At 44.4% G+C, this 27,363-nt stretch overlaps 4 protein-coding genes across 4 annotated transcripts; 2 read left to right on the top strand and 2 right to left on the bottom strand.

Moving 5' to 3' along the window:
• Positions 1–63: 63 nt before the first annotated feature.
• Positions 64–4,172, bottom strand: pclaf (PCNA clamp associated factor). The gene is made up of 4 exons (XM_083916307.1): positions 4,081–4,172; positions 3,135–3,215; positions 1,539–1,719; positions 64–165 (listed from the first exon to the last, which is right to left on the bottom strand). The coding sequence occupies exons 1-4, from the start codon at positions 4,124–4,126 to the stop codon at positions 129–131; spliced, it is 345 nt and encodes a 114-aa protein (XP_083772433.1). The 5' UTR covers positions 4,127–4,172; the 3' UTR covers positions 64–128.
• Positions 4,173–4,934: 762 nt separating this feature from the next.
• On the top strand, positions 4,935–12,111 carry nedd1 (NEDD1 gamma-tubulin ring complex targeting factor). Its single transcript, XM_083916588.1, has 16 exons — positions 4,935–5,026; positions 6,019–6,162; positions 7,266–7,360; positions 7,456–7,572; positions 8,183–8,323; positions 8,398–8,627; positions 8,730–8,931; positions 9,152–9,275; positions 9,486–9,617; positions 9,706–9,756; positions 9,833–9,919; positions 10,529–10,695; positions 10,781–10,961; positions 11,087–11,228; positions 11,324–11,390; positions 11,848–12,111. The coding sequence occupies exons 2-16, from the start codon at positions 6,027–6,029 to the stop codon at positions 11,950–11,952; spliced, it is 1,977 nt and encodes a 658-aa protein (XP_083772714.1). The 5' UTR covers positions 4,935–5,026; positions 6,019–6,026; the 3' UTR covers positions 11,953–12,111.
• Positions 12,112–14,351: 2,240 nt separating this feature from the next.
• Positions 14,352–19,986, top strand: lyrm5b (LYR motif containing 5b). The gene is made up of 3 exons (XM_083916572.1): positions 14,352–15,046; positions 16,734–16,788; positions 19,559–19,986. Exons 2-3 carry the CDS (start codon positions 16,744–16,746, stop codon positions 19,763–19,765), a joined length of 252 nt encoding a protein of 83 aa, XP_083772698.1. The 5' UTR covers positions 14,352–15,046; positions 16,734–16,743; the 3' UTR covers positions 19,766–19,986.
• An 18-nt stretch (positions 19,987–20,004) lies between these two features.
• Positions 20,005–27,088, bottom strand: LOC310949214 (uncharacterized protein). The gene is made up of 11 exons (XM_083916571.1): positions 27,006–27,088; positions 26,237–26,457; positions 25,212–25,269; positions 24,689–25,124; positions 24,110–24,201; positions 23,946–24,029; positions 23,102–23,177; positions 22,874–22,965; positions 21,888–22,003; positions 21,719–21,818; positions 20,005–20,140 (listed from the first exon to the last, which is right to left on the bottom strand). The coding sequence occupies exons 2-11, from the start codon at positions 26,368–26,370 to the stop codon at positions 20,066–20,068; spliced, it is 1,263 nt and encodes a 420-aa protein (XP_083772697.1). The 5' UTR covers positions 26,371–26,457; positions 27,006–27,088; the 3' UTR covers positions 20,005–20,065.
• Between the last annotated feature and the right edge of the window lie 275 nt (positions 27,089–27,363).

Here is a 27,363-nt window from a genome sequence, read left to right as displayed (position 1 = left end):
AGTGAAAGAGAGAAAACTGTTCAGGTTAAAAACACGGAAACAAAGTTTAATGAACTTTACAAACGGATTATTTACAGATTTACACGAACGCAAACAAAAACAACAACAAACGTTCAGTTTCTGTTGATTCACTCGTCTTCGTCTTCAGCCGGCAGCGGCCTGGACCTGAACAACAACAACAACAACAACATTAAATATATAAACAACAACAATATAAACAACTGGACCTGCACACAACAACAACAACAACATTAAACAACAACAACAACATTAAACAACAACAACAACATTAAACAACAACAACAACTGGACCTGCACACAACAACAACAACAACATTAAACAACAACAACAACAAATATATAAACAACAACAAATACATAAACAACTGGACCTGCACACAACAACAACAGCAACATTAAATATATAAACAACAACAAATATATAAACAACTGGACCTGCACACAACAGCAACATTAAATAACATCACAAATAAACATCAGCAACTTTTAACAACAAATAAATAACGTCTCATTAAAGAACCACGGTCTCCAAACATTTCACGCGTCTGCAGACGAACGTTCCTTTAGCTCAGTTTCTGATTTGATTCATTTTGTGCTTTTGACACTTTTCTTTAACTGGTTTATTTAAAAAGGAGCCGAGCAGGAAACCTTTTGTTTTTTTTTAAATGAAATGAAATTTATATTTTCCAGGACAAATTCAAGCACTTTTTAAACTTCCTCAGCCCCTCACAGCTGTGGAAAAACACTTTTTTTCTACAAATACATAAATATTTATATTATAATGTATTGAAACGGATTATTTCACCTTTGTTTTTTTGGTTAAAATCCTTATTTATTGTGATTTGAACGGTTTCAAACATTTAAAGTGTGAAATTAAACAAAAGCTTCGTCTCGACATAAAAATAAAACCACAAACTTTAACGTTTCGCAGCAGTTTCGTCCTCAAAGCTTCAGGTTGTTTCATCAAACGCGATTTTTTATTAAAGTTTGAAGCAAAATATTTGACTTTTCATCTTAAAAATAAAAGATTTGTGCAGCATGTGAACATCTTTGATGATTAGTTATTTTTAAAAACATAAATCACATTTCAGCTTCTTAGATGTGATTTATTTTCTTCATCTTTGACAGTAATTTAAAAATCTTTTGGGTTTTTTGTCTAAAATTTTGCTCTTTTTTTTTACATTTAAACAAAATTAGACGGATTTTTAAAGAATCGAGAAAGAAAATCATCCTCAGCAGCGCTGGAGTTTTATCTGTCACTCATTAATTATTAAGTCACGTAATAAAGTTTTAGCGCCGCTTTCTACTGGAAAAGATCGTTTACGTTTCTTTATTTCAGTCTTTTTGGAAACAAAGCGTCCAAATGTTTCTGACATCGACTGAAAACGTTTCAGGATCATTTTCTTTTGTTTCACGGCTCAAAAATTAAAAACTGAGAAAATAAATCGACTGGTTAATCGATGATGAAGCTAAAAAACACTTATAAACAAGAACATATTAAAATAACAATAACATACTTCCTGCTGGCCTTTGACGTCCCGCTGCCCCCGGCCTCTTCGTCGTCCTCGACCTCCAGCGGTCTCTGGTTCTCCTTCTCGGGTTTCCTCGGGGGCCCGCCGAAGAAGTCTCCGATGCCTTTCTGCCAGGTCGGCGTGGGGCGGGGACACACGGGGTTACCGCCGGCGTACTTCCCCTTCGCTGTGGATCAAAAGCACCAGAAAGTCAGCATCAAACCAGCGCACAAGGGACTGAGCGCAGTTATTTAAACCTTTATTCAAACTAATTTAAAAACACATAACGAGACGTTTCTGAGCAAACGAGAAACATCAGGAAACAACAACAGGAGCAGGGAGAAGTGAAATCACATTTAAAAGCCCTGATGATAAAAGTGTGACACGTTTCAGGAGCACAGTAACAAAAGAAAGATGTTCCTGGTGCTTTAAGGGCGCACTCCCACTGTGCCTCCGTCCCGTGCCCCAGCACGTGTCACGGCTAAAGTCTGGTTCCTTTGACCAGTGTGAGTGCAACCGTACCACGTCTAGGAGCGGCACGCTTGCCGTCCACGGCCCGTTTGGGAGAGGTGGGCTTTAGTAAAGCGCGTTTGCACGTGTACGAGCACGAGCGTGCGCACGTGTACGAGCACGAGGCCTACGGCGGTTCTGAGGTCATTTCCTGTGCGCCTGTTGGGACGTAGAAAAAAGAAGGAGGGACCATGCGCGGACATTTCAAACAATGGCGGTGAAAGGCTCACGTTGGTGTGATGCGGAGGTGGAGTGTTTACTGCAGATTTGGTCGATGAAAAGATTCAAAAACAGTCGACAAGACGCACAAAAACTCCGAGGTCTACGGAAAGATCTGGAAACAAAGCCACGCATCGCCATGACGTCATCAATGCGCGTGACGTGTTACGGCGTGATGACGTATAGGCAGCAAGAAGCATTCTCCGAGGCCCAGGTAGTGTGAGTACAAACGGGCCTGGAGGGGGGGACAAGGACCCTGAAGCACGGGACGGAGGCACAGTGGGAGGGCGCCCTGAGAGAAACTAAAGAGCAGATTTACTGAAAGACGGAGAGCGAGCAGAGCTTTAAACACAGATCGAACCCGTGATGTCAGTAAGAAAGGTCAGCTGAGGTCGTCTGTGATGAACCTCAGCGTCGGAGCTGCTGCTCGTACCAAACGTCATTGATCTAAAACGGACAAAAGCTGAGCTGACGTTTCCCCCTTTAGGACCGACCCAGACCTGGTTCTGGTTCATCTTGAGGACCCTCTCAGAACCTGTTCTCTAGTCTGTGGCGAACAAAACACAACCAGGTCAGGGTCGGTCCAATACAGGGTAGAGTTGGTACTGATCTGGAACCAGTTTTCCTGACAGAGCCGCTTCTTTGGCTGAAACAGGAAGAACCGATCCAAGATTAGACACTGGCTCTGAACCAGCCCTGGTCGAAAAGGGGAGTGTGTGTGTGTGTGTGTGGTGCACTGGGACTCACCCGGTGTTGTGGTGCACTGTGTGTGTGTGTGTGTGTGGTGCACTGGGACTCACCCGGTGATGTGGTGCACTGTGTGTGTGTGTGTGTGTGTGTGTGTGTGTGTGTGTGTGGTGCACTGGGACTCACCCGGTGTGGTGGCCTGGCTGCTGGAGGCAGCATTGGCTGAACTGGAGCCCAGAGACTTCCGGGGTGCTGCAGCTGCAACAGCTGCAAACACAGTCAAACACACACTCAACACTGGAGCTACAACAATAACAATAATCACAACAACAATAAACATAAACAGCCTTATCAGAGCTGAGACACAACCCTTAAACCACAGAGGTGACTCTTTATTGAACCTGGTTGTGCACGAGTGAAAGAAAACAACATTTAGTTTAAACCTTTAAAGAAGTCTGATCTTGGCTGGTGTGCGCGTGTTTGCTATAAACAGATATTCTACATGGAGTGAACCCGAAGCTTTAAGGTCCCGGTTCTCTTCCTGTGAGCGCGTGTTTGTTATAAACAGAAAGCTTTAAGGTCCCGGTTCTCTTCCTGTGAGCGCGTGTTTGTTATAAACAGAAAGCTTTACGGTCCCGGTTCTCTTCCTGTGGGCCCCGCAGGAGGAAGAGTGATCCGCCGAATTAACCAGAAGCCGCCGCGGGTTAAACACATGAACCCGCTCCGTGCTGCGACTCACGCGCCTTGAACTTTGCATGAAAACTTCTTAAATTATGAAACTTTATAAAGAGCTTCGGTTCGGCGCGCGCACAAAGCGAAGCCGCGGCGCTGAAAGTGGCGCCAGTTTACGGAGCGCGAGACACGAACTCCCGTTAAAGAGCCCGTGAACCGCCATCTTATCAAACACATCACATTTAAACACAACTATGATGTTTGAGATAAGACTTTAAATAGTTTTAAAAACATCTCCTCGGCTTTTCAGGAGGAAGCCGCCGCGTCCGTGTTGGCGGGAGGCTGCTGTCGCGAGGACGCGTCCCTCCCGCCAGACTTCATTAAAGAAGCGTCACATTTTCACACAAACCGAGTGTTTGACGCTAAAATGGCGTTAAAAGTCTTAAGTGTGGAACTGTACCTTTGCGGTAGGACGCGGGGACGCTGTCGGCTTTAGTCCTCACCATGATGGCAGCGGCCTGTGGAGTCAGAGACGTTTCTGCACCGACTCCGCGGAAGAAGTGAAGAAGAGAAAGATCCCGCCTCACTTTAAAAACTACAGCGGGGCGGGAGAGCTCTTCTTCTGCGGCTGCTATTGCGGCAGAACAGACGCGGTGATGAGACAATGCTGCCCCCCTCAGCTGCCTCAGGCGGGGAGGTGTAATTACAGCCTGCTGTTCAGAGCTACAGAAATAAATACGGAAGTAAATAAATAAATAAATGCATGAATAAATATATACAGAAATAAATAAATGAATAAATAAATACATATATACAGAAATAAATAAATGAAGAAGTAAACGTTCAATGAATACAGAAATAAATAAATAAATTAATAAATTAATAAATGAAACCTACCTCATTAAGCTATGGACACAGAAATACATATACAAATAAAATTAGGTTTAAAAAATGAAGAAAATAAACCTAAGCATGTTATTTATTTATTTATTCATACCTGTATTTGTTTTTATTTATTCCTGTATGTATTCATACATGTATTTATGGATTTATTATTTTATTTATTGAGACTAAAGTCATGTTATAATAGACACTGCTTTAAAATACACTACTTTAAAAACACTGCTTTAATATATATACACACATACATTTTATTTAATTTAATTATAAATATGTTTTAGTGTAGTCCAGTAGTAGTAGTGGTTTATTTAATTTAATTTAATTTAATTTTTTAATATATTATAGTTCAGTCCAGTAGTTGGCGGTATTGCGCTGACTATAGAAGCCAACCGCGAATAAAGCAAACGAAGAAGAAGAAGAGAGAAACAGCAACAGCAACAGTAGAAGAAGAAGAGGCGGTTAATTTCCCCAAACAAAGTTGATCAGTTCTTAAATCATCTTTCTCGGTGAGTTTGACAAATTTAACGCGACACACGGAAACTTTTGCATCTTTTCTCATGAATCAGCGCTGAGTTTCGTTTTTTAACGGGATTTTTTAACGTTTTTAACGTTTTTAATGTTCGTGAAGTTCAAACCGGCTGAGACTCAACTGCTGCTAACGGTCAGCGTTAGCTTCAACCAGCTCAGCTGTTTTTAACAAATCAACTCATTAAACCGTTTTATCTCCTCTGTCAGTTCACTTCTTACTTTATTAACTCACTTTCCTTTAGTCACAGTTTATCAGCGGCGTTCAGACACTTTACTGCAGTAAAACAAGTCATTTTCTAACTTCAAAACTTAAATAAAAGTGTAATCTTCAGTGTTTTTAACTATTAAAAATGCTGCATTCATTTAAATATCTGTATGACATCTGTTTGATGTGTGACCCGGCTCAGATGGAGATTAACTTGATGTGTTTTTGCCCAGTTTATGATGATTTGAGGACTGTATTTTTACTGAATGTCTTCCATTATTGCTCATTTCTTTGTGTTGGATGAAGATGAAAAACTGGAGCTGTGCTTTAAAAAATTAGCCTTTTTTGCAGCAAAGTTTGTTGGTAAAGCCTGAAAGAGAAGAATATAATGTTTAATAATCTGTATTCTGAATGTAAGGTTTGAGTGCAGGACAATAACAAATGAAATGCAGAACTTTAAATGAGTAACACAGAGAACACAGTGATATTATTTATATTATTAGCACTGATGGTGACATTACTTTGATTGAGTCACTTTATTAGTTTATTACAGTTTATAGAAGTAAAATAAGTCATTTTCTAACTGACATTAAAAACTTAAGTAAAAGTTTAAGCAGCTAAATGTGATTATTGTGCAGTAAATGTTCCCTGTCAGTGTTTGTTTCACTGACGTACAGGACCGTGTGTGTGTGTGCGTGTGCGTGTGCGTGTGCGTGTGCGTGTGTGTGTGTGTGTGTGTGTGTGTGTGTGTGTGTGTGTGTCCAGGCGTTGCCATGGAGGAGGTGCCTCGCCTGGTGTCGACAGGAGACTGTGTGAAGATCTGGGATGCGGTTTCCATGGCGCCTCTGGAGCAGTTCAACCCTCACAGCAGCAGTCACCCTGTCACGCAGGCGTGCTGGAGCTCCAACAGTATCCTGAGGGAGCGGCTCCTTAGAGAGAGAGAGTTAGCTGATTAAACCAGCTCTGTGTCGTAGCTCTGTGTCGTAGCTCTGTGTCGTAGCTCTGTGTCGTAGCTCTGTGTCGTAGCTCTGTGTCGTAGCTCTGTGTCGTAGCTCTGTGTCGTAGCTCTGTGTCGTGTCCGTGTGGGCAGGTGAACGGTGTCTCCAGCAGGTCTCATCTGCTCACACGGACACGACACAGAGCTGGATTCAAATTGGTGAAGTCTCACTTTGATTCATAGATAAATGTTGAATAATCTGCTGATTATCGCCTTCATTCATCGTTAATGTCAGAAAATATCCGACTTTATTTGTAGAGCACCTTTAAAAACAGCAGTTTACAAAGTGCTTTGACAGCAAAAAGTACACACACACACATATATATTACACAGTATAAACAAATAGTAATAATAGTAGAACATGACCGTACATTACGCATCATTGTATAAAAGTGTAAAGAGGACAAAGGAAATTCTTTTTAGTTTGTTAGTTAATTAATTTAAGGTGCTTTCAAAGAGAGATCAATGAGATGAAAGGATAAAAAGACGGCATCAAAGGAAGGCAAGTCTTTAAAAAGTGATTTTAAAGAAGCCTCACCTCCAGGGGCAGGTCGTTCCTAAGCGCCTCTGTCAGAGCGCCGCGGTCATCTCTGGTTCTGAGCCGCGGCCCTGGAACAACAGGCTCGTGTGGGCTCAGTGTGTCTGAGGTGGATTCTGGGGCTGAGCCTTTAAAGAGATCAGTAAAATCTTAAAATCAGTTCCTAAACGCTCAGGGAGCCGGTGGAGCGAGGCTGAAACTGGAGAGATGTGATGGCGTCGTTAAAAATGCTCATCACAGTTAAAAACCTAAAAAAAACCAACTTAAAAACCCGCCTCGCAGCCTCAGCACGGCTCCGTGTCGGCCTTTCTCAGAGCTACAGAACATTCTGGAGCTTGTTTCCCCAAAACGTCTCCAAACATCAGAATGCAGCTGTGAAGCCGAGTAAATGTCACCGTCGAGTGTTTCTCATTTAAACAAATGTAAACAAAGAGAATCCCTGATGATAAAGAGGACGCAGCCTTGACCCGTGTTCAGACCAGTACCTGGTCAGTGCCAGCAGCAGCGGAGACAAACTGGTGGTTTCCAGCCTCAAGTCCACTCCTGTTCCCGTGGTGGAGCTGGGCGAGGGGGTGAGTGCAGCGTTTGACTCTCCTGGGCTCTTTAGCTGTGGATGCAGTCCCCCCCCCCCCCCCCCCCCTCACCTCTTTCTCTTCTGTCCGTTCAGAAAAAACAAACCCGTGTGTGTCTGAGCGCGTCCTCTCAGTTCCTGGTCAGTGGAGGTCTGGATCACGGCGTCCACATCTGGGACCTGAAGACCAAGAGACTGCACCGCTCCCTCAAGGTAAGAAGACACTCACACTGCAGCTCCAATCCTGGTTCTGATGTTTCCGCTCATCTCTGACCCGAGTGTGAACGGCACAAGTCCCGTTGAGTCTGACGTTTTCCATCAGAATGAGGCCAAGGAGGTTCAATGTGACCTCGATCTGTGAACAGTCGGGTCGCATTTAATGAGACTTTAACGTCATTCTGAGCCGCGCTGCACTGAGCTGGAAACGAATGACAAATAAAGTTGATAGAATAAAAACAAAGTGTGCCACAGGAACAGAATCCAAACAAACATGGAGGACGGCAGTGAAGGGAGAGGGAAGTTTAGACCTCATCATTAGAATCTGAATTCTTTCTCCTCTTCCTCCTTCCTGATCTCACGGCCCCCTCCTCACACTGTTTTTAGCATTAACCCTAAAGTCCTATAACACCTGTTGCCGTTGCCACGTTCTCTTCCGTAAACACCGTTGCGGCGTGATGTCATCAGTGATCAGCTGCTCATGCGGTTCACAGCGGTGTTTAAAGACTAATGTGAACAGACATGAGCATTAAAGCTGCCGTGTGAAGGGAGCATCAGAGTGAGCCGTCAGGTTTGCGGTGACGCCCTCCGTCTCTGCGTCTCTCAGGACCATAAAGAAGAGGTGACCTGCGTGTCCTTTAACGCCAACGACAGCTACGTGGCCTCCGGCTCCACCAGTGGGGATCTGGTCCTCCACAGTCTGACCACCAACCTGTCCAGCAAAGCCTTCGGACACGGCAGCAACCAGGTCAGACCGCTGCACAAACCGTGGTTTTGAGATGCTTCATGCTTCATCTTTCACATCCAAACCTCCTCCTTCAGCCCGTCCACGACCTGAGGCTGTCCTCGCTGAAGCGCTCCCTGCTGGGCAGCGTGTCTGACAGCGGCACCGTCGTCCTGTGGGACTCCAACACCCAGAAGGAGCTCCACGTGTTCGACGGCGCCCACAAGGCCCCCGGCTCCGGCCTGGCCTTCTCCCCCGCCAGCGAGCTGCTGGTGGTCAGCGTCGGTCTGGACAAGAAGATCGTGTGCTACGACACGACGAGCAGGATGTAAGAGAGGACACACTGAAGACAACAACGTCTTCTTTAAAGATGCTGAAACCCTAAATATTTTTTGTGTGTGTGCGTGCGTGCCTGTGTGTGCACCTGCAGCGTCCTGAGGTCGATCCGGGTCGACAGCCCTCTGACCTCGGTGGACTTCACCCCGGACGGTACCGGTCTGGTCGTGGGATCCACTCAGGGAAAGATCTACCAGTACGACCTGAGGAACTCCAGCGCCCCCACCAGGATCACGGCCGCGCACAAAACCTCCGTCACCTGCCTGCGTTTCCATAGCAACACCAGCAAAAACAAGGTACAACACACCACGCACACATGTCAGACAGACGGATGATTCAAGTTCAAAGGAGTCACCGGGGTCTATTTATCTCAAAACAGACAAAGAACTCTATTTTCTCCATGTTTTTATGAATCGAGTGTGTGAGAAAATGAAGGAGCACGACAGAACTCGGGTGTTTTCACGTGTGAACGCAGAAACCTTTGAACTATCGTGCGTTCTGTCTCTTGCGGTTCAGTCCAGTCGACTCGGCTCCACCAAGATCTCCAGCACCAAGAGATCCTCAGTGAAGCTGTCAACCAGCCAGACAGACTCCGCCCCCAGCACAGGCCCCGCCCCCCACAGACAGGTGACAGGCACAGGTGAGTTCTTCTCACTGGTTCCCTGAGAACGAGTCACATGACGTTGGCGACGGAAGATTCGAGTCGTGGTCTGAATATTTTTCACTATTTTGACCAAACACCGAAAGATAAAAGTATTGATTGCACGTTGATTGTTGATGAAAGCTAGCTGCAGCGCTACGTTGCCGTGATGTTTGGTCTGAACTGAGAAGACGGCGTTGTGTCCCGCAGGGCGCCCTGGAGCTGAGCTGATGTCCCGGGAGGCTGAGGGGCAGCCGGGGGGGACGGAGCCGCTTCCTGTCGCAGAGAAGTTCAGCAGCATCGGCCGAAACAGTCTGGACGTCTTCTCTCCTGCTCGAGAAGGTCAGAGTTCAGAGTCACGTGATCCGCGTGTTTACAGAGACGATCGTAAACGTTCCCACAGTGAAACCTTTCGTCCTGTCTCCTCCAGACTCCCGCACCCAGGGCACGACCACAGACGCGCTGTTTGGACGGACACACGGTAACAACAAGAAGTCGACGTGACGTTTGACAGAAGCTGCTGGTGCCGGACTAACTTTGATGCTGTGTTTCCATAGTTACCAGTTTGGAGATGTCCAGGGAGGGCGAGGGGCAGCAGGTCATCGGTCGGGCCAGTCTGGACATCTTCTCCCCGGTCAGAGAAGGTCAGGCACGCGTCACTCTGCTGTTTCTGCTGGTTTCTCTTAGAATGACTGAAAACTCCAAATCCTAACGTGTTTCCAGGTGTTGAGTGTTTTGGGAGTTTTAAAAAGTCTTCAGTGTCTCTGCGGGAACATCATGCTTCCGTCTTTAGTGGGAAAGGTTACAATCACCATCTAATCCTGAGACAAACGACTGCAGGAGTCACAGCTGCAAGCTCAAATCAGTCTTCAACTGTTTGAAAGACGGACTGAACAGATCTAAAACCACAATCACATCGTCACCGGCCTCATCACAGCGTTTCTTATTACTGACGGAGAACAGAAAGGCTCCTCGTCTACAATGGGCTGTTGTCAGGGTGGTTGTCGGGGCTGTTGTCAGGATGGTTGTCGGGGCTGTTGTCGGGGACTGTACTGTGATGACACGCTGCTGGTGTTAATATTTCTTATCACACTCAGATGTTTGGTCTCGTTCACGTCTGTCAGCGTTGAGGAACCGAACGAGCACGGACTGAAGTCTCTTCAGATGAGAGATCTTCTTCCTGCCGACCGTCACTAAACTGATTCACTTGGTTTCTACGAACGTTGTCATGGAGACGAATCGTTGTGTTTCAGACTCTAATGCAGGAGCCGCCTCGCACCGTAAGACGCCTCTGGGAACGCCCCTCGGAGCCGCAGCAGGACGCTGCTACAGCCCGCTGTCCGTCTTCCAGACTCCTCCTGCCATCAAAGAGGAGGAGCCGCTCCCCGCCGCAGCCGCCGACACGTGTGACCCCAGAAAGGTGCCGCTCACCTCCGTCTGCTTCACGCCACAGCGACTTCACAAAGATGAAGATGTGACGTCGCTAACTCTCTCTTGATTGACAGGCGAGCAGCTCCAGCCTGGAGGGGGAGGGGCAGACCCCGCCCACAGGAGCCCAGCAGGCCAATCACAGCCAGGCGGCCCCGCCCTTCTTCACCCCTGAGCCCGGCCTCAGGAGAGCCAATGGGATTCAAGCTCAGCTGAGCTACGACTCACCTGCTCAGGGAGCTCCGCCCCCCACAGCAGGTAGAGACGCTGAAGTGCTGAATCTTTAAAATCTGCTCTTATAAATAATAGATAAATATGGACTCAGCACCCAGGACAGAAGTGTGTGTGTGTGTGTGTGTGTAACTTCCTGTCTGCACCTTCAGGTCCGTCTCTGTCGGCGGCCGTCTCCTCCTCTCTCTCCCAAAACATCGTAGAGGCGGTGGGGCAGGGGGGCGCCGCTCCTCTCAGCTCGCTGCAGATCCACTTCATCCAGAACATGATCCACGAGACTCTGGAGGACTTCAGGTGCGTCCCCCATCTGTGCACTTCCTGTTGAATAAAAGCTCGTAGCAGCACTGATGATGATGATGAGGATGATGTTTCTTCTTCTTCTTCTTCAGGGACACCTGTCACAGAGACATCGTCAACCTGCAGGTGGAGATGGTGCGACAGTTTTACATCCAGCTGGTACGACGGCTTTTCTCTCCGCTGTGGTTTCAACGTGAAACCAGTGCAACTGTTGCAGGAGTCACGGTGATGAGGAAGCGTTAGGACCGACTCTGAGCCCCAACACGTTTGTGATTACGGTCTCAGCACAACAGAAACGTATTTACGAAAACAATAGATTTACTGTTGTTTGACCCGTGACTTCTTATGTTTTCTGTAAACGGCCGCTCCTCATGTAAACACAGCTTATGGCGCTCAAGTGATCCTGAAGCCTGAGAGCGACTCTGACTCTGTTCACCGTCGCCGTCTTTAAATCAGAGCCGTAAACGTTAAAGTGTCACTGATGAAACTGGTCAGACTCTTAAAAACACGTCAGGGTTTCTGCGTGCAGCAGAATGAACAGGGTGATTTTACAGCTTCTCTGTGATTTTACAGCGTTTTAGAGGAAACGTGGCTGATGTTTTGTGTCGTGTTTCAGAACGAGATCCACGGTCTGATCGAGAAATACTCTGTGAACGAGTCTCTGGTGGAGGAGGTGGAGAAGCTGAGGGAGGAGAACCGCCGGCTCAAGACCAACTACTGACCCTCGACCCCTGAACCCCAGAGGTCTGAGAACCAGAACAAAGTGCAGAGTCTCGAACGCTGCAGGAGAAGACGAACCGTCATGGCCGCCTCTCGGTCTGAAGAACAGAAGTCAAACAGGAAGCGCGTCTGGAGCCGCTCGGACTCTTTCTCCTCTTGTGCCTCGATCATGTTTTTATTCAGAAGATTTTGTCTAAGAAATAAATAAAGATTCATATTGAAAATGTAACAAAAGATGGGCCTGTGAATGTTCTCATTCGTCCAGGTCGTCGTTATCCTCAAAGCAATTTCAGTCAAAAACAACTGGACTTGGTTGTTTGTCTAGGAAGACGTTTCACCTCTCATCCAAGAGGCTTCATCAGTTCATGTACGCATCTGACCAGGCTGGGACTGGACCAGGACCAGGACCAGGCTGGGACTGGTCCAACTAACTGGTGTGGAGATCCAGGTATTTAACCTCTCATAAGGCCGATGATGTCACTGACACCCTTTGTGCTCCAAGTGCCCACGCCCGTCGTTAGAGTGACAGTCGGTGGTGGGCAGTTGGTTTCGACGTCGTTAGTGCTCTATTGAGTCTGAACGACAGTCGTTGGGGTCACCCGGGCCATGTGTGAACAGTTGTCCTTTGAGGTTAGATTGTTGAATCTCCTGGGAAGGGATGAAAGGGCGGCATTGTAAATTGGAGATAAGTGGTGTCTCAGACCCCCTCCTCTGTTTAGCGATGGTTTCTCCACTTTTACATAGATGGCTTCTTTTACTCCTCTTTCAAACCATCTGTCCTCTCTGTCCAAGATGTGGACATTGCTGTCATCAAAGGAGTGGGCTTTCTCCCTGAGGTGTAAGTGGACAGCAGAGTCCAGGCCTGAGGAGTTAGCTCTCCTGTGTTGGGCCATGCGTTTATGCAGTGGTTGTTTTGTTTCTCCAATGTAAAGATCTTTGCATTCCTCGTTGCATTGGACAGCATAAACCAGGTTGCTTTTGTGGTGGTGTGGTGTTCTGTCCTTCGGATGTACTAGTCTCTGTCTGAGTGTGTTACCGGGTTTGAAATACACCTGGATGCAGTGTTTGTTGAAAATCCTCCTGAGTTTCTCCGATACCCCAGCCACATATGGGATGACTATGTTGTTTCTCCTGTTATCTTTTTCTTTCTCAACCACTTTGGTTTTCTTTCTGGAGGCAGCTGCCGTTTTAACAAAGGTCCAGCTGGGGTAGCCACAAGTTGTGAGGGCGCCTCTCAGGTGCTTGCGTTCTTCCCCTTGAGCTTGTGAGCTAGTGGGTACGTTATCAGCTCTGTGCTGCAGTGTTCTGATAACGCCAAGCTTGTGTTCCAAAGGGTGGTGAGAGTCGAAAAGTAGATATTGATCCGTGTGAGTGGGTTTTCTGTATACCCCTATGACAGAACACCACACCACCACAAAAGCAACCTGGTTTATGCTGTCCAATGCAACGAGGAATGCAAAGATCTTTACATTGGAGAAACAAAACAACCACTGCATAAACGCACGGCCCAACACAGGAGAGCTAACTCCTCAGGCCTGGACTCGGCTGTCCACTTACACCTCAAGGAGAAAGCCCACTCCTTTGATGACAGCAATGTCCACATCCTGGACAGAGAGGACAGATGGTTTGAAAGAGGAGTAAAAGAAGCATCTATGTAAAAGTGGAGAAACCATCGCTAAACAGAGGAGGGGGTCTGAGACACCACTTATCTCCAATTTACAATGCCGCCCTTTCATCCCTTCCCAGGAGATTCAACAATCTAACCTCAAAGGACAACTGTTCACACATGGCCCGGGTGACCCCAACGACTGTCGTTCAGACTCAATAGAGCACTAACGACGTCGAAACCAACTGCCCACCACCGACTGTCACTCTGACGACGGGCGTGGGCACTTGGAGCACAAAGGGTGTCAGTGACATCATCGGCCTGTGAGAGGTTAAATACCTGGATCTCCACACCAGTTAGTTGGACCAGTCCCAGCCTGGTCCTGGTCCTGGTCCTGGTCCTGGTCAGATGCGTACATGAACTGATGAAGCCTCTTGGATCAGAGGTGAAACGTCTTCCTAGACAAACAACCAGTCCAGTTGTTTTTGACTGAAATTGCTTTGAGGGTAACAAAAGATGCTTTTTGTGTCACTTTAAACGAATAAAGAGCATTTTTATTTAAATTTTAAATTTATATTTAAAGTTATATTTGTTCGGTTCTGAAGTTTCTCGTCCGTCTTCACGTTAAATTGAACGTTTTTAAAGTTAAAAGCAGTAAATTCAGTTCAAACGCGCCGCGGACCCGTCGTGTGTGTTTGGGAGGATTACCATCTCTGCGTGTTCTTACTCTTTGACTTTTGCACCCGGAACTAAAGTTTAACTGTAAAAACACGGTTAACCAAAGACGCTGTAACACCTGATTGTTCGCGACGTCACTAACGTGACCTGTGACAGAAGAAAGACGTTGATGCAGTGATTTAATAAATGAATCATCTCGTTACCGCGAAATAAATCCATGTATGTTTGACCCTTTAGGGCTGCCGTAATAAACAGCTAACAGCCAATAACAGCTAACAGCCAATAACAGCTAACAGCTAATAACAGCTAACTGCTGTGTAAAAGCTAACAGCCAATAACAGCTGATAGCTAACAGCCAATAACAGCTAACTGTTGCGCCGAAGCTAACAGCCAATAACAGCTGATAGCTAACAGCCAATAACAGCTAACTGTTGCGCCGAAGCTAACAGCCAATAACAGCTGATAGCTAACAGCCAATAACAGCTAACTGTTGCGCCGAAGCTAACAGCCAATAACAGCTGATAGCTAACAGCCAATAACGGCTAACTGTTGCGCCGAAGCTAACAGCTAACAGCCAATAACAGGTGTCAGCCAATGACAACTAACAGTTGTGTCAGAGCTAACAGATAATAACAGCTAACTGTTGTGTCAAAGCTAGCAGTTGTGTCAAAGCTAACAGCTGTGTCTAAGCTAACAACTGTTAGCCGTTAGCTAGTTAGCCGTTGGCTGTTAGCCGTTAGCTCAGCTGGTGTAAAGTGAACTTTGCGTCAGTGACGAAAGTTCCGCAGCTGCAGAAACTGAAGAAGTCGAGGTGAGAAAACACTTTCACTGTAAATAAACTGTAAACACGCTGTAATTAAGCATTAAACAAACTAACTAAACATTAAACAAACTTTAAATACACTTTAAATAAACGTTAAAGTCGCGTTTGTGTTGCATGTTTTCGCTTCTCGACCGTTAAAGTTTAAAAACGTTGAGTTTCTTGTTTGTTGCGTTTAAATCTCATTTAAAAACGTTTTTATTCTGATTATCTTCATATTTTTACACTTTTCCTCATTTTTATATTAATAAAATAAACATTTGTGCAGCAGGACGCAGTTAATGTTAAAACCTGAACTTCTTTATGTTTTTATTATTTAACTCTTTTAAATTTGTCTCATTTTAATTTAAGAAGCAGCAAAAAACAACAAAACATGTGAACAAAATAAACAATAAATGAATAAAATACATTCTTAAATATAAAATATAAGAATGACAGGAACAATATATTAAATGTTCTTAAACATTTTAAATTAACTCAATTTTTTTAAATTAAAATAAGTTTTTACATTAATAATAAAACATAAACCAGCTTCACTTCATGAGCTCCAGGACGCAGTTATGTTTAAAACCTGAACTTCTTTATGTTTTTATTATTTAAGTATTTTATATTCTTCCCTTTTTAAATTTAAATCTATTTTTAAGTGACATTAAAAACAAAACAGCTTCAGCTCACCTGCAGAAACATTTAAATTAATTATTCTACAATAAAACAACACTCAAAGGTTTCTGGTGTTTTATTATTATTTATTATTTTAATGTAGAATAAAATTTAAACCATGAAAAACATCTGATTAATTTAGTTAATAATGAAAATAGTTTAATTTGATCTTAATCGAATAATAATAAAATCTAAAATATGAAAATTATTTATTAGTTTTATATTTATTTTTAATATTGTGACATTAAACATTAAAGCTGCTCCAAACTAGAATATAAATTATAATAAATCTGAAAATGTGAATTTTACAATATTAAATATATAATTATGTAGAAATATATTTTACAGTTTTATAAAGTGTAAATAATATTATAACAAATACAAATCAATTCAATTAAAAAAACTTTATTTGTCCCCGGGGGGCAATTCAGGGCAAATATTTATATATGCAAATAAACCATAATAAAAATAGAAATAAATCTATTTATTTTAAAAAATAATGTAGAAATGTTTAACAGTTTATAACAAGTGTAAATAAAAGATTAGTAAAACAAATAAAAATATTTATAATTACAAATAAATTAGAAGAAAAATAAATCTGAAAATATTCATTTTACAATATTAAAAATTCTAAAGTAGAAATATTTTCTACCATTTATAACGATATAATATAATAAATAAGTAAAACAAATAAAAATATAAGTTGAAATGTGTTTAAATGTAAAAATAAATGCACTAATGTCAGACACTGAAATGTGATTTCACAGCAGTTCTGAATAAACTGAGGTTATAAAACATAATTTTATAATCTTTAATTCTTTTACGTGTATAAAATTTGAGTTTTTATTGTTTTTTATTCTCCACTTTGTGTTTAAACCTTATTTAATGTTTGATGTCGACAGAATATCAGTTATTAATCTTCTGTAAATGAACTGAACACATAAAATAACCTTTTTTAATAACAGATATTAATAATAACGTGTTTATGTTTGTGAATATTAACGCCGGCGTGTTTCAGCCTCTGGACGATGGCGAATCCTCTGAGGGCCGAAGTCGTTCGACTTTACAAAAACGTGAGTTTGGATTTTCTTTTCTCAAAGACGTCGTTTAGTGAACAATAACTCAAAAAAGATTAAGTTTATATTCAATTTAATAAGTTTTTATGTTTTTATTCATCAGTTTAAATCAGGTTATAATTAAAGTGAATATTTAATTTAATGCAGAAAAAAATAAAGATCTGCATTTATTAATAAAGGTGATTTTTTTTATTGATCAAAGAAAAAGAAATAAAACTTGATTTTAGTTTGTTTCTTTTTTATGTTTTAACTAAAACACATTTTTAAAACACTAAAGTTTTCTCACCAGGATGAGATTAAAGTATGAAACGATACATTTATTCATTAAAACGACTCATTTTTTATGTTTTCAGTCGTTAAATGAAACAAAATCAGCCTCAGAAATAAAGATTTGCTGCTTTTCTTCATGTGAACTTATTTTATATTTATATATTTTATATTTTTTTATATTTTAGTGTTTGGATCAAACGTTCAGGGTTCGTGCATCTGCTCCACGGTCACGTTTAAGCTTCTCCTGCACCTCAGGGCTGAGATTAGTTACATATTACTACGAATACACATTAAAATGATTATTTCCCCTTTTTTATTCCATTAAAAGATTAAAATGGTTTCATAAGAATAAGAAATGAACTATTTGTTATGAAAGAAATGCACTTTATCCATAATTTAAGCACTTTTCAAACCTTGATATCAGATTAAAATTCAACCATTTTCAAGGTTTTCAAGCACCCGAACATTAAATTATGATAAATCCTAATTATGGAATAAAATTAGATTATACTTTATTTTTAACTGATTGCTAAGATGTAGCACCTGTGACCAAATGTCATTTAGTAACATTTAACTTCCACTAACTTCCATTTTTTGAAGTTATGAATCGGTTCGGAATCACAGTAACATGAATGGATTTTTTGGCCAACCCTGAGTTACTGAAGTGTGTCTTTAAAGTCTAGGAGCATAAACATGTATTAAAGTGTCCTCTAGGAGCATAAACGTGTGCTAAAGTGTCCTCTAGGAGCACAAACGTGTGCTAAAGTGTCCTCTAGGAGCATAAACGTGTGCTAAAGTGTCCTCTAGGAGCATAAACGTGTGTTAAAGTGTCCTCTAGGAGCATAAACGTGTGCTAAAGTGTCCTCTAGGAGCATAAACGTGTGTTAAAGTGTCCTCTAGGAGCATAAACGTGTGTTAAAGTGTCCTCTAGGAGCATAAACGTGTGCTAAAGTGTCCTCTAGGAGCATAAACGTGTGTTAAAGTGTCCTCTAGGAGCATAAACGTGTGCTAAAGTGTCCTCTAGGAGCATAAACGTGTTAAAGTGTCCTCTAGGAGCATAAACGTGTGCTAAAGTGTCCTCTAGGAGCATAAACGTGTGTTAAAGTGTCCTCTAGGAGCATAAACGTGTGTTAAAGTGTGACTCTAGGAGCATAAACGTGTGCTAAAGTGTCCTCTAGGAGCATAAACGTGTGTTAAAGTGTCCTCTAGGAGCATAAACGTGTGCTAAAGTGTCCTCTAGGAGCACAAACGTGTGCTAAAGTGTCCTCTAGGAGCATAAACGTGTGTTAAAGTGTCCTCTAGGAGCATAAACGTGTGTTAAAGTGTCCTCTAGGAGCATAAACGTGTGTTAAAGTGTCCTCTAGGAGCCTAAACGTGTGCTAAAGTGTCCTCTAGGAGCATAAACGTGTGCTAAAGTGTCCTCTAGGAGCATAAACGTGTGTTAAAGTGTCCTCTAGGAGCATAAACGTGTGCTAAAGTGTCCTCTAGGAGCACAAACGTGTGCTAAAGTGTCCTCTAGGAGCATAAACGTGTGTTAAAGTGTCCTCTAGGAGCATAAACGTGTGTTAAAGTGTCCTCTAGGAGCATAAACGTGTGTTAAAGTGTCCTCTAGGAGCATAAACGTGTGCTAAAGTGTCCTCTAGGAGCATAAACGTGTGCTAAAGTGTCCTCTAGGAGCATAAACGTGTTAAAGTGTCCTCTAGGAGCATAAACGTGTGCTAAAGTGTCCTCTAGGAGCATAAACGTGTGTTAAAGTGTCCTCTAGGAGCATAAACGTGTGTTAAAGTGTGACTCCAGGAGCATAAACGTGTGCTAAAGTGTCCTCTAGGAGCATAAACGTGTGTTAAAGTGTCCTCTAGGAACATAAACGTGTGCTAAAGTGTCCTCTAGGAGCATAAACGTGTGTTAAAGTGTCCTCTAGGAGCATAAACGTGTGTTAAAGTGTCCTCTAGGAGCATAAACGTGTGCTAAAGTGTCCTCTAGGAGCATAAACGTGTGTTAAAGTGTCCTCTAGGAGCATAAACGTGTGCTAAAGTGTCCTCTAGGAGCATAAACGTGTGCTAAAGTGTCCTCTAGGAGCATAAACGTGTGTTAAAGTGTCCTCTAGGAGCATAAACGTGTGTTAAAGTGTCCTCTAGGAGCATAAACGTGTGCTAAAGTGTCCTCTAGGAGCATAAACGTGTGTTAAAGTGTCCTCTAGGAGCATAAACGTGTGCTAAAGTGTCCTCTAGGAGCATAAACGTGTGTTAAAGTGTCCTCTAGGAGCATAAACGTGTGCTAAAGTGTCCTCTAGGAGCATAAACGTGTGTTAAAGTGTCCTCTAGGAGCATAAACGTGTGTTAAAGTGTCCTCTAGGAGCATAAACATGTGTTAAAGTGTCCTCTAGGAGCATAAACATGTGTTAAAGTGTCCTCTAGGAGCATAAACGTGTGTTAAAGTGTCCTCTAGGAGCATAAACGTGAATGACGTTAAACTAAATCCCCGTGTGTCTCCACAGCTGCTCTACCTCGGGCGGGACTATCCTAAGGGAGGAGACTACTTCAGGGACCGTCTCAGAGCGGCGTTCACCAAAAACAAAAGCGTGCAGGAGCCCGAGCGGATCAAGGAGATGGTCGCTCGAGGAGAGTTCGTGGCCCGAGAGCTGGAGGCGCTTTACTACCTGAGGAAATACCGAGCCATGAAGAAACGCTACTACGAGGAGTGAGACTGACTCTGGACGGGACGGCGCTCTGAGCTGCTGGAATAAAAACAGAAACAGAAACGTTAAGAGGAAAAATGTTGAGATTTATTTCAGTCCGTCGTCATGGAGACAAAAGTCTGAACCTGCAGCAGCTCTGAAGGGTTCCTGCTTCTGTTCCCGTCGACTCTGAACCGACGAACAAACGATTAAATAAAAGTATAAAAACGATAAAAGCCGCTGAGTCGTCCTTGGTCAAACACAAACCCGTCAGCTCGCAGTAGAAAACAGCAGAGACGCCGACGCCGCCTCGGCCTCGGCCGGAGGTCAGAGGTGCTGGGGGGCGAGGGCGCCGCCGCCGTCCGCCAGGTTGGCTCTGCAGATGGGACAGGTGGCGTTGTCCTGTCAGAGGAGACGGGCGTTACTTTCATCACACGCAGAGTTCAGAGTTCAGAGAGTTCTTTACGAAACTGAGCTTAGATAAAAGACATCTGACATTGTTTGGTCAACTTTATCGACACCTTCAAAAATGTTAAAATCACTGACATTCTGCTAACATTAGCCTCTCTGCTAACGTTAGTCTCTCTGCTAACGTTAGTCTCTCTGCTAACGTTAGTCTCTCTGCTAACGTTAGCCTCTCTGCTAACGTTAGTCTCTCTGCTAACGTGAGCCTCTCTGCTAACGTGAGCCTCTCTGCTAACGTGAGCCTCTCTGCTAACGTGAGCCTCTCTGCTAACGTAAGCCTCTCTGCTAACGTTAGCCTCTCTGCTAACGTGAGCCTCTCTGCTAACGTGAGCCTCTCTGCTAACGTTAGCCTCTCTGCTAACGTGAGCCTCTCTGCTAACCTTAGCCATTCTGCTAACGTTAGCCTCTCTGCTAACGTTAGCCTCTCTGCTAACAGATTCTTCTTCTTCTCTGCTGTAAAAACAGTCGATTCCATCTCTACTTCCTGTGTAGGCTGCTGTTTTAGAGCAGCGAAGAAGAACTGATTCATCAAACACGGGTGTTTCTGAACGTGTGTGTTTCTGAACGTGTGTGTGTCTGAAAGTGTGTGTCTGAAAGTGTGTGTGTGTGTGTCTGATCATGTATGTGTGTGTGTCTGATCATGTGTATGTATGTGTGTGTGTGTGTGTGTGTCTGATCGTGTGTGTGTGTGTCTGATCGTGTATGTGTGTGTGTGTGTGTGTCTGATCGTGTGTGTGTGTGTCTGATCATGTATGTGTGTGTGTGTGTGTGTGTGTGTGTGTTGTGTGTCTGATCGTGTGTGTGTCTGATCGTGTGTGTGTGTCTGATCGTGTGTGTGTGTGTGTGTCTGATCGTGTGTGTGTGTCTGATCGTGTGTGTGTGTGTGTGTCTGATCGTGTGTGTGTGTCTGATCGTGTGTGTGTCTGATCGTGTGTGTGTGTCTGATCGTGTGTGTGTGTGTCTGATCGTGTGTGTGTGTCTGATCGTGTGTGTGTGTGTGTGTCTGATCGTGTGTGTGTGTGTGTGTCTGATCGTCACACTGTGCGACGGTAAACAGTCAGTTGTTTCCATGGAGACGTGAGCAGCTGAAGGAGTTGCTGTGATGGATGTTTTTGTGGTGTTTTGCGTCTGTTTAAGTTGTTTTGTCACGAGAATAAGTTTACGGGCTACTTTCAGCATCTGAGCTGAAAGTAGCCCGTTGTTAACGCCACTTCACCGAGCTCCGCTTTAAGGAGGGCGGTTGCCGTAGTGACGGAGATGTTAGAAACAGGAAGTCCTGGTGAACGCCTCCATGTTTAGTTTTTCATGTTTAACACAACGTCACCTCCCTGATCACTCTGCAGAGTTTGGTTTGTTCTCACGGGAAATACATAATTATCTCTGCTTCAGTTAGAAATTCACCTGTTTGTCTTTAAACCTGTTTGAGTCACAGAGAAGTTTACTGAACACTTTGAAATTGTTTAAATAGTAAATTATTGAGACACGAGAGTAAAGGAGAAGAGCAGCGGTCGTTACCTTCAGCCATCGGTCGATGCACTGAACGTGGTAGTCATGGAAACAGGGCAAAATCCTCAGCTTCTCTCCGTCGGTGTAGTCACAGAAACAGATCTGACACCTGTCAATCATCATCAGTGAGTTAGCATCAGTGCATCACAGTAAACCTCCACAGTGAGCCTGCACTCACTGAGTGTTCCCGCCCGCCGCCGTCTGGAAGGTTTTGGTGGGAAACCTCTGGATTTCTCTCTGACTCAGCTTTTTGGACAAGACGGATCCTTGACGCTCCTCGAACGCCAGAAGAGCCTGAAAGACAAGCAAAGGGGCAAAATGAGCCCGCGGTCGACACAAAACAGTCTAAGGGTTAATAAAATCATGTAGGGATGCACCGATGCAACGTTCCCAGTCTCAATACTGAGGACGGGCACGATTACTGGAGTACTCGAGTCTTTGTTGTTGACGTCACTAATCGAGGAACGCTTCACTGTTGGTGCTGCGTGGGCTCTAACAGAGGGAGGCCTCGGTACACGACACGCAGGAAAACCTCGTCTCTCACAGCGCTGAGGAGCTGCTGTTTCCTTTTCCCACATGTTCCAGTGTCGCCGCTCCATCATGATACGTTTTCTCCGCCGTTGTTCACCGTGACGGCGGCTCGTACTCAGACTGGACAAAAGTGATCCGCTCCTGACGCCGTCGCCTTCCACAAAACTCAACGGCAGCAAACACAGAAGTTACTCCGTGTCTGTAGAGTCGGACGGCGCCCTCTCTCTCATCTCCACGCACCGACGCGCTGTGAGAGGCCGCGTTCCTCCTCTCCTCAACAATCTATTAATCACTTTAAAAGCACAAAACGGAGCCGACGCATAAGTGTGAACACCGAGCGCGTCCAAGTGTTCAGAGGGAAGACGAGAGGAACCAAAATCACTCCAGCTCCTTTGTCAAGATCGGGTCTAAATATCGGGTCGGTGCGTCCCTAATATCATTGTTCTCTCATTATGAACTATTCAGGAAGGATTACTCATGGATTTAATGAAGAAACACTTTGAACTTTGACGTCACACGTGTTTTTTATTGTGGATCTAAGAAAAGTGTTTTCATTTGAAGCTGAAGGGAAACAAAGTAAAAGAGTATAAATGTGTAGAACAGTAAAAGCCCGTGCTCCGTCCTCCTCCTCACCTCGTAGTCGTTTCCCTGAAGGTCCTCTGAAAGCTCAGGGTGGGCGTTCCTCCTCCTGCCCCGCCCACGTCTTCTCAGCTGACCAATCAGATCTGTGGAAACACCCCCGCTGTTATCAGTGTCGGGCTTTTATTGTGACGCAGCCACAGGAAACAAAATAACAGCTGATGTTTAAATGTGTGAGTCCTTTCATAGTTAAATGTGATTGTTGTGCGGTTCTGATCTCACCGGCGTCGAAGGCGACCCCAGGAGAGACGGCGGCCAGGAGGTGAGGCATCCAGCTGGGCTCCATGTAGGAGGGGAACTGCAGAGAGAGTCCACCTCGGTTATTAAAGCACTTCCTGTTCAAATGTTCAGGTCACTTCACGCCGCGTGGATAAAAAATACACGGTCAGCAGAACGATGTGAATTTGCAGCGCGAATGACGCCGACGGTGCAGCGGAAATCAACACGAACACACAATACGCGCTCGCTGCGCCGTGAAAGCCTGACAGCGTCCAGATTCTCTCGATGTTGACGGCACCGACATGTCACGAGCGAAAGGGGGCGACAGGTCGAGGGAGCATCGGGGAAAATGGCCGACTTTTGGACACATTCAAGCACTTTCCACTTTTCCAGACTTTTCCAATTCAAACCAAAGTCAGTCCCAAAGGAAGGAGCCCATTGGTGCTTTGTTGTGTGTGTGTGTGTGTGTGTGTGTGTGTGTGTGTGTGTGTGTGTGTGTGTGTGTGTGTGTGTGTGTGTGTGTGTGTGTGTGTGTGTGTGTGTGTGTGTGTGTGTGTGTGTGTGTGTGTGTGTGTGTGTAGGGACTCTTCTCATGCTGCTGCAGAGGTTTGCTGTTATTTTCAGCAGCATTAGTGGTTAAAAAAGACCTTTGAATGCCTTCACCGTGCTGCCCCGAGCTAATCACTGTTAGCCACGTCCGGCTGTTAGCATCTCTCCTGGATTTCTACCTTAATAAAAACTGTCTCCATGGTTACTGAGGATTAAAGACCCTGGAGGAGGAGTTTACGTCGGAGTTACACTTTATAAGATACATTAGACCCGTTGTCAGGGCAACGGTGTGTCTCACCCCGTGGTGGCTATGCTGATGAAGATGATGGTGGTGATGATGGTAACGGTGTCTGCTGTGCGACTCCTCCTGGTCAAACTGGGCCTGAATGAGCAGAAGACACACACACACACATGAACACACCCCCTCTGCACAGGTGAGTGTTTCCTCTCTGATCATCGTACCTGCAGGCTGCGAGCCAACACCGCATCCTCCTCCTCCTGAGCTGAACGCACCAACGCCTCGTCATCGTCACTGATGACGATCTCCTCTGGAGCTGAAGGAGAACACGAACACACACACACACACACACACACACACACACACACACACACACACACACACACACACACACACACACACACACACACACACACACACACACACACACACACACACACACACACACACACACACACACACACACACACACACACACACACACACACACACACACACACACACACACACACACACACACACACACACACACACACACACACACTAATGAACAGCTGACTTAAGGAAAGATCAGCCTGTGTCTAACATTAATGACATGATGTTTAAATCTATAAATGTGTCAATTATTATTTTAATAGCTTAGTACACGTCATAAAAAGTTAAGTGTTTCAGTTTTAGTCAGTTCATTGGTCTCTGCTGCGTCTATGAAGCGCACAACCGGCCTTCACGCTGGGGACGCACCGTGAAGGGGACAGGGCAGATTACAGAGTGAAGAGAAGGGAAACATCTACTCGTCTCATCACCTGGTGACGGGTTTCCTTGGTCGCCGTTCAGCCATCTTCTCTCCTCTGCCGTCAGGAAGGACAGAGAGCTGAACGAGGTGGACGCCGCCACCGCCGCCGGTGTCAGACTTCTTGACTGCTTCAACCTCTGGCTGAGAGAAGCAGGACTGGCTTCTACTTCCACTTCCTCCTCTGATACCGGTGTGAGGTAGGAGGACGAGGAGGACGATGACGAGGAAGACGATGACGAGGAGGACGATGACGAGGTTGAAGAAGACGAGGAAGAGGAGCAGGAAGCGGTCGACAGCGGCGCCTCCAGCCAGCTGTCCAGGGCGTAAGTCCGGAGAGACGAAGCGGGGACAAAGCCGACGCTGGGCTCTCCCGTCGTGGCGGCCAAACGTCTGCGTTTGGATCTCTGGGAAAGTTGCGGTCGAGCCGGAGATTCGCTGACGGCCACCTGAGAACAGAGACACAGCAGACGGCGTCAGGACACGCAGAGCTGCAGACGGAGAGGACGAACGCACCGACGTCTGTTCATACTGACCGGACTGAAGTGTGCGTCTGCGAGGCGACGCCGTCTCCTCCGTTTGCCGAGCTGAGGGCTGAAACACACAAACATAAACATAAACACACAGTGTTGTGTTTCAAACAAAACTGCTCCCATTTGCAACTCACATGTTAATGAAATACTCAATCACCAAATATAATAAAGGTTGAATTTGAAGAATCTTTATTAAAAACTATATTTAAAAAAAAAATAATCCACAGAACAGAATCAGAACAAAGTTCAATCAAAAATCAACAAATAAAGAAAGAATTTCACTTTGTTTGATTCTGTTTCAGTTGTTTTTTGTTCTCAAACTAAATAATAAAGGATCTCTGAGAAGTTTCAGTTTCGTTTTTCCAGTTAGGAGTGGAAACGTAAGCAAAATTACTAAAAACAGATGCAAAATGAGTGGGTTTCAGTTTCGTTTTTCGCCTCAAGTGAATCTCCAACGCTGTCGCAGTTTTCTGAGAGTTGGAAACACGCGACCGTGTAGAGACAGAATTTACACTCCGATAAAAACAGGAGGCTGTTTGTTTGTTTAGTGAAGGATCCAGAAACGACTCCTGTTGGATCTGATGCTCTTCACCAAACACTATTAAATATAATTAACTTGACGTTCAGGAAGGGGGGGGGGGGGGGGGGGGGCTGTTGTAATATGATGGGAGGGGAAACACTGTAGCTTGATTCAATGCAGAGTCCTTTCACAGATCATTTCCTGTGTTCTTCTTCTGCACTGGATAAATGTGTCTCCTCTTCTTCTCCGTGTTGTTGAGGCGTCTGTTTGACCACATGTCACATCCTGCTGAGAGCTCCATCCAATCAGCAACCGGGTAAATCTCAGGGGACAATAGAGGTCCTGCTCTCCCACAGGGACGTTTTCTACCTGGTCTACAGCCTCCTGAGAGACTCACATGCACATTAGAGATAGACCCGCCTCATTCCGGGCAGCTGACCAGAGTGGAAACGCACCTATTGTGTTTGTGTATTTATGATGATGTCAGACGCGTGCATGTGAGTGTTACCTGGGTGTTTCTGGGACGATGATGGAGAGATCATGGTAGAGGACGTCAGCGGGGTCCAGGAGGCAGCCTCGGTTCAGACCTCCAGGGCTGTCCGGCTCAGAGGAACAGGGGCTGCCTGAAACTGGCTCCTCCATGGTCTCCTGTGGTTCAAACACCGGGTCCAGACTCTAAAACCTCCTCTAATCCGGACTCACGTCATCCAGGTGCTGCTCATAATCCACCTAAATAAGAATGAACCACAACACAAGTTAATACAAATAACTTACAAAGGACCTTTAAATGCAGCTCAAAGCATTAAACATGAAATATGCATAATAAGAAGAGTTTATAGACTAGAAAAATAAATCAATAGAAGATAAAACATTTAAAAGACTAAAAGGATCAAAAGTGACGAGCAACTAACGGCAGAAACAGACAAAATCCAATGAGTAAATCATAAAATAACACCGAAAAATAATAAAAATATAAACATAAAACGACTCAAACAAAGCGCCGAATAATTAAGACAACGTTAAAGTTTAAACGTGTTACACTAAAACATGGACACAAGGGTTAAAACAAGAATAACACGAAGATTAAAGTTAAAAGAGCTGTTTTTGTGTTGGACCCTGGTGAACAGACAGTTAGCAGTTAGCCTTTAGCTGTTAGCCGTTAGCTGTTAGCAGTTAGCTCAGAAACACAAACACGACGACACTCTGAAGTGAAATCAATGAAACTTTGAAGCAAACAGCGAAACAAACACGATAAACTCCATAAATGCGAACTTTACCCCGCTGCTGTTGGTATTTGTCCTCTTCTCAAACGAAGATCTGCGGCCTCACAACCGGAAGAGCGTTTCAAAACAAGAGCGGGAGTTTCCGGTGTCGCGTCAAAAAGGAAGGTACCTAAACTCCCCCTCAAAGGTTCCGCTTTTACTTTTATTTTTATTTTCACAGGATTAAATATTAAAAAAACTGTTTTAAAGGTGAATATGAAACAGAGAACACAACAGAGTTAAATAAAAAATATAAAAATGTCATCTTCTCTTCACTTCTGGAGGATTAAACATGATTTAAGTCTCAATAAATAAATAAATAAATTAATAAACTAATGAATAAATGTAAAACAAATAAACTAATTAGCTAATA

Source organism: Echiichthys vipera (assembly GCF_963691815.1).
Source record: "Echiichthys vipera genome assembly, chromosome: 7".
Lineage (NCBI taxonomy): Eukaryota > Metazoa > Chordata > Actinopteri > Perciformes > Trachinidae > Echiichthys > Echiichthys vipera.
This window is presented reverse-complemented; position numbering and strand designations above follow the sequence as displayed.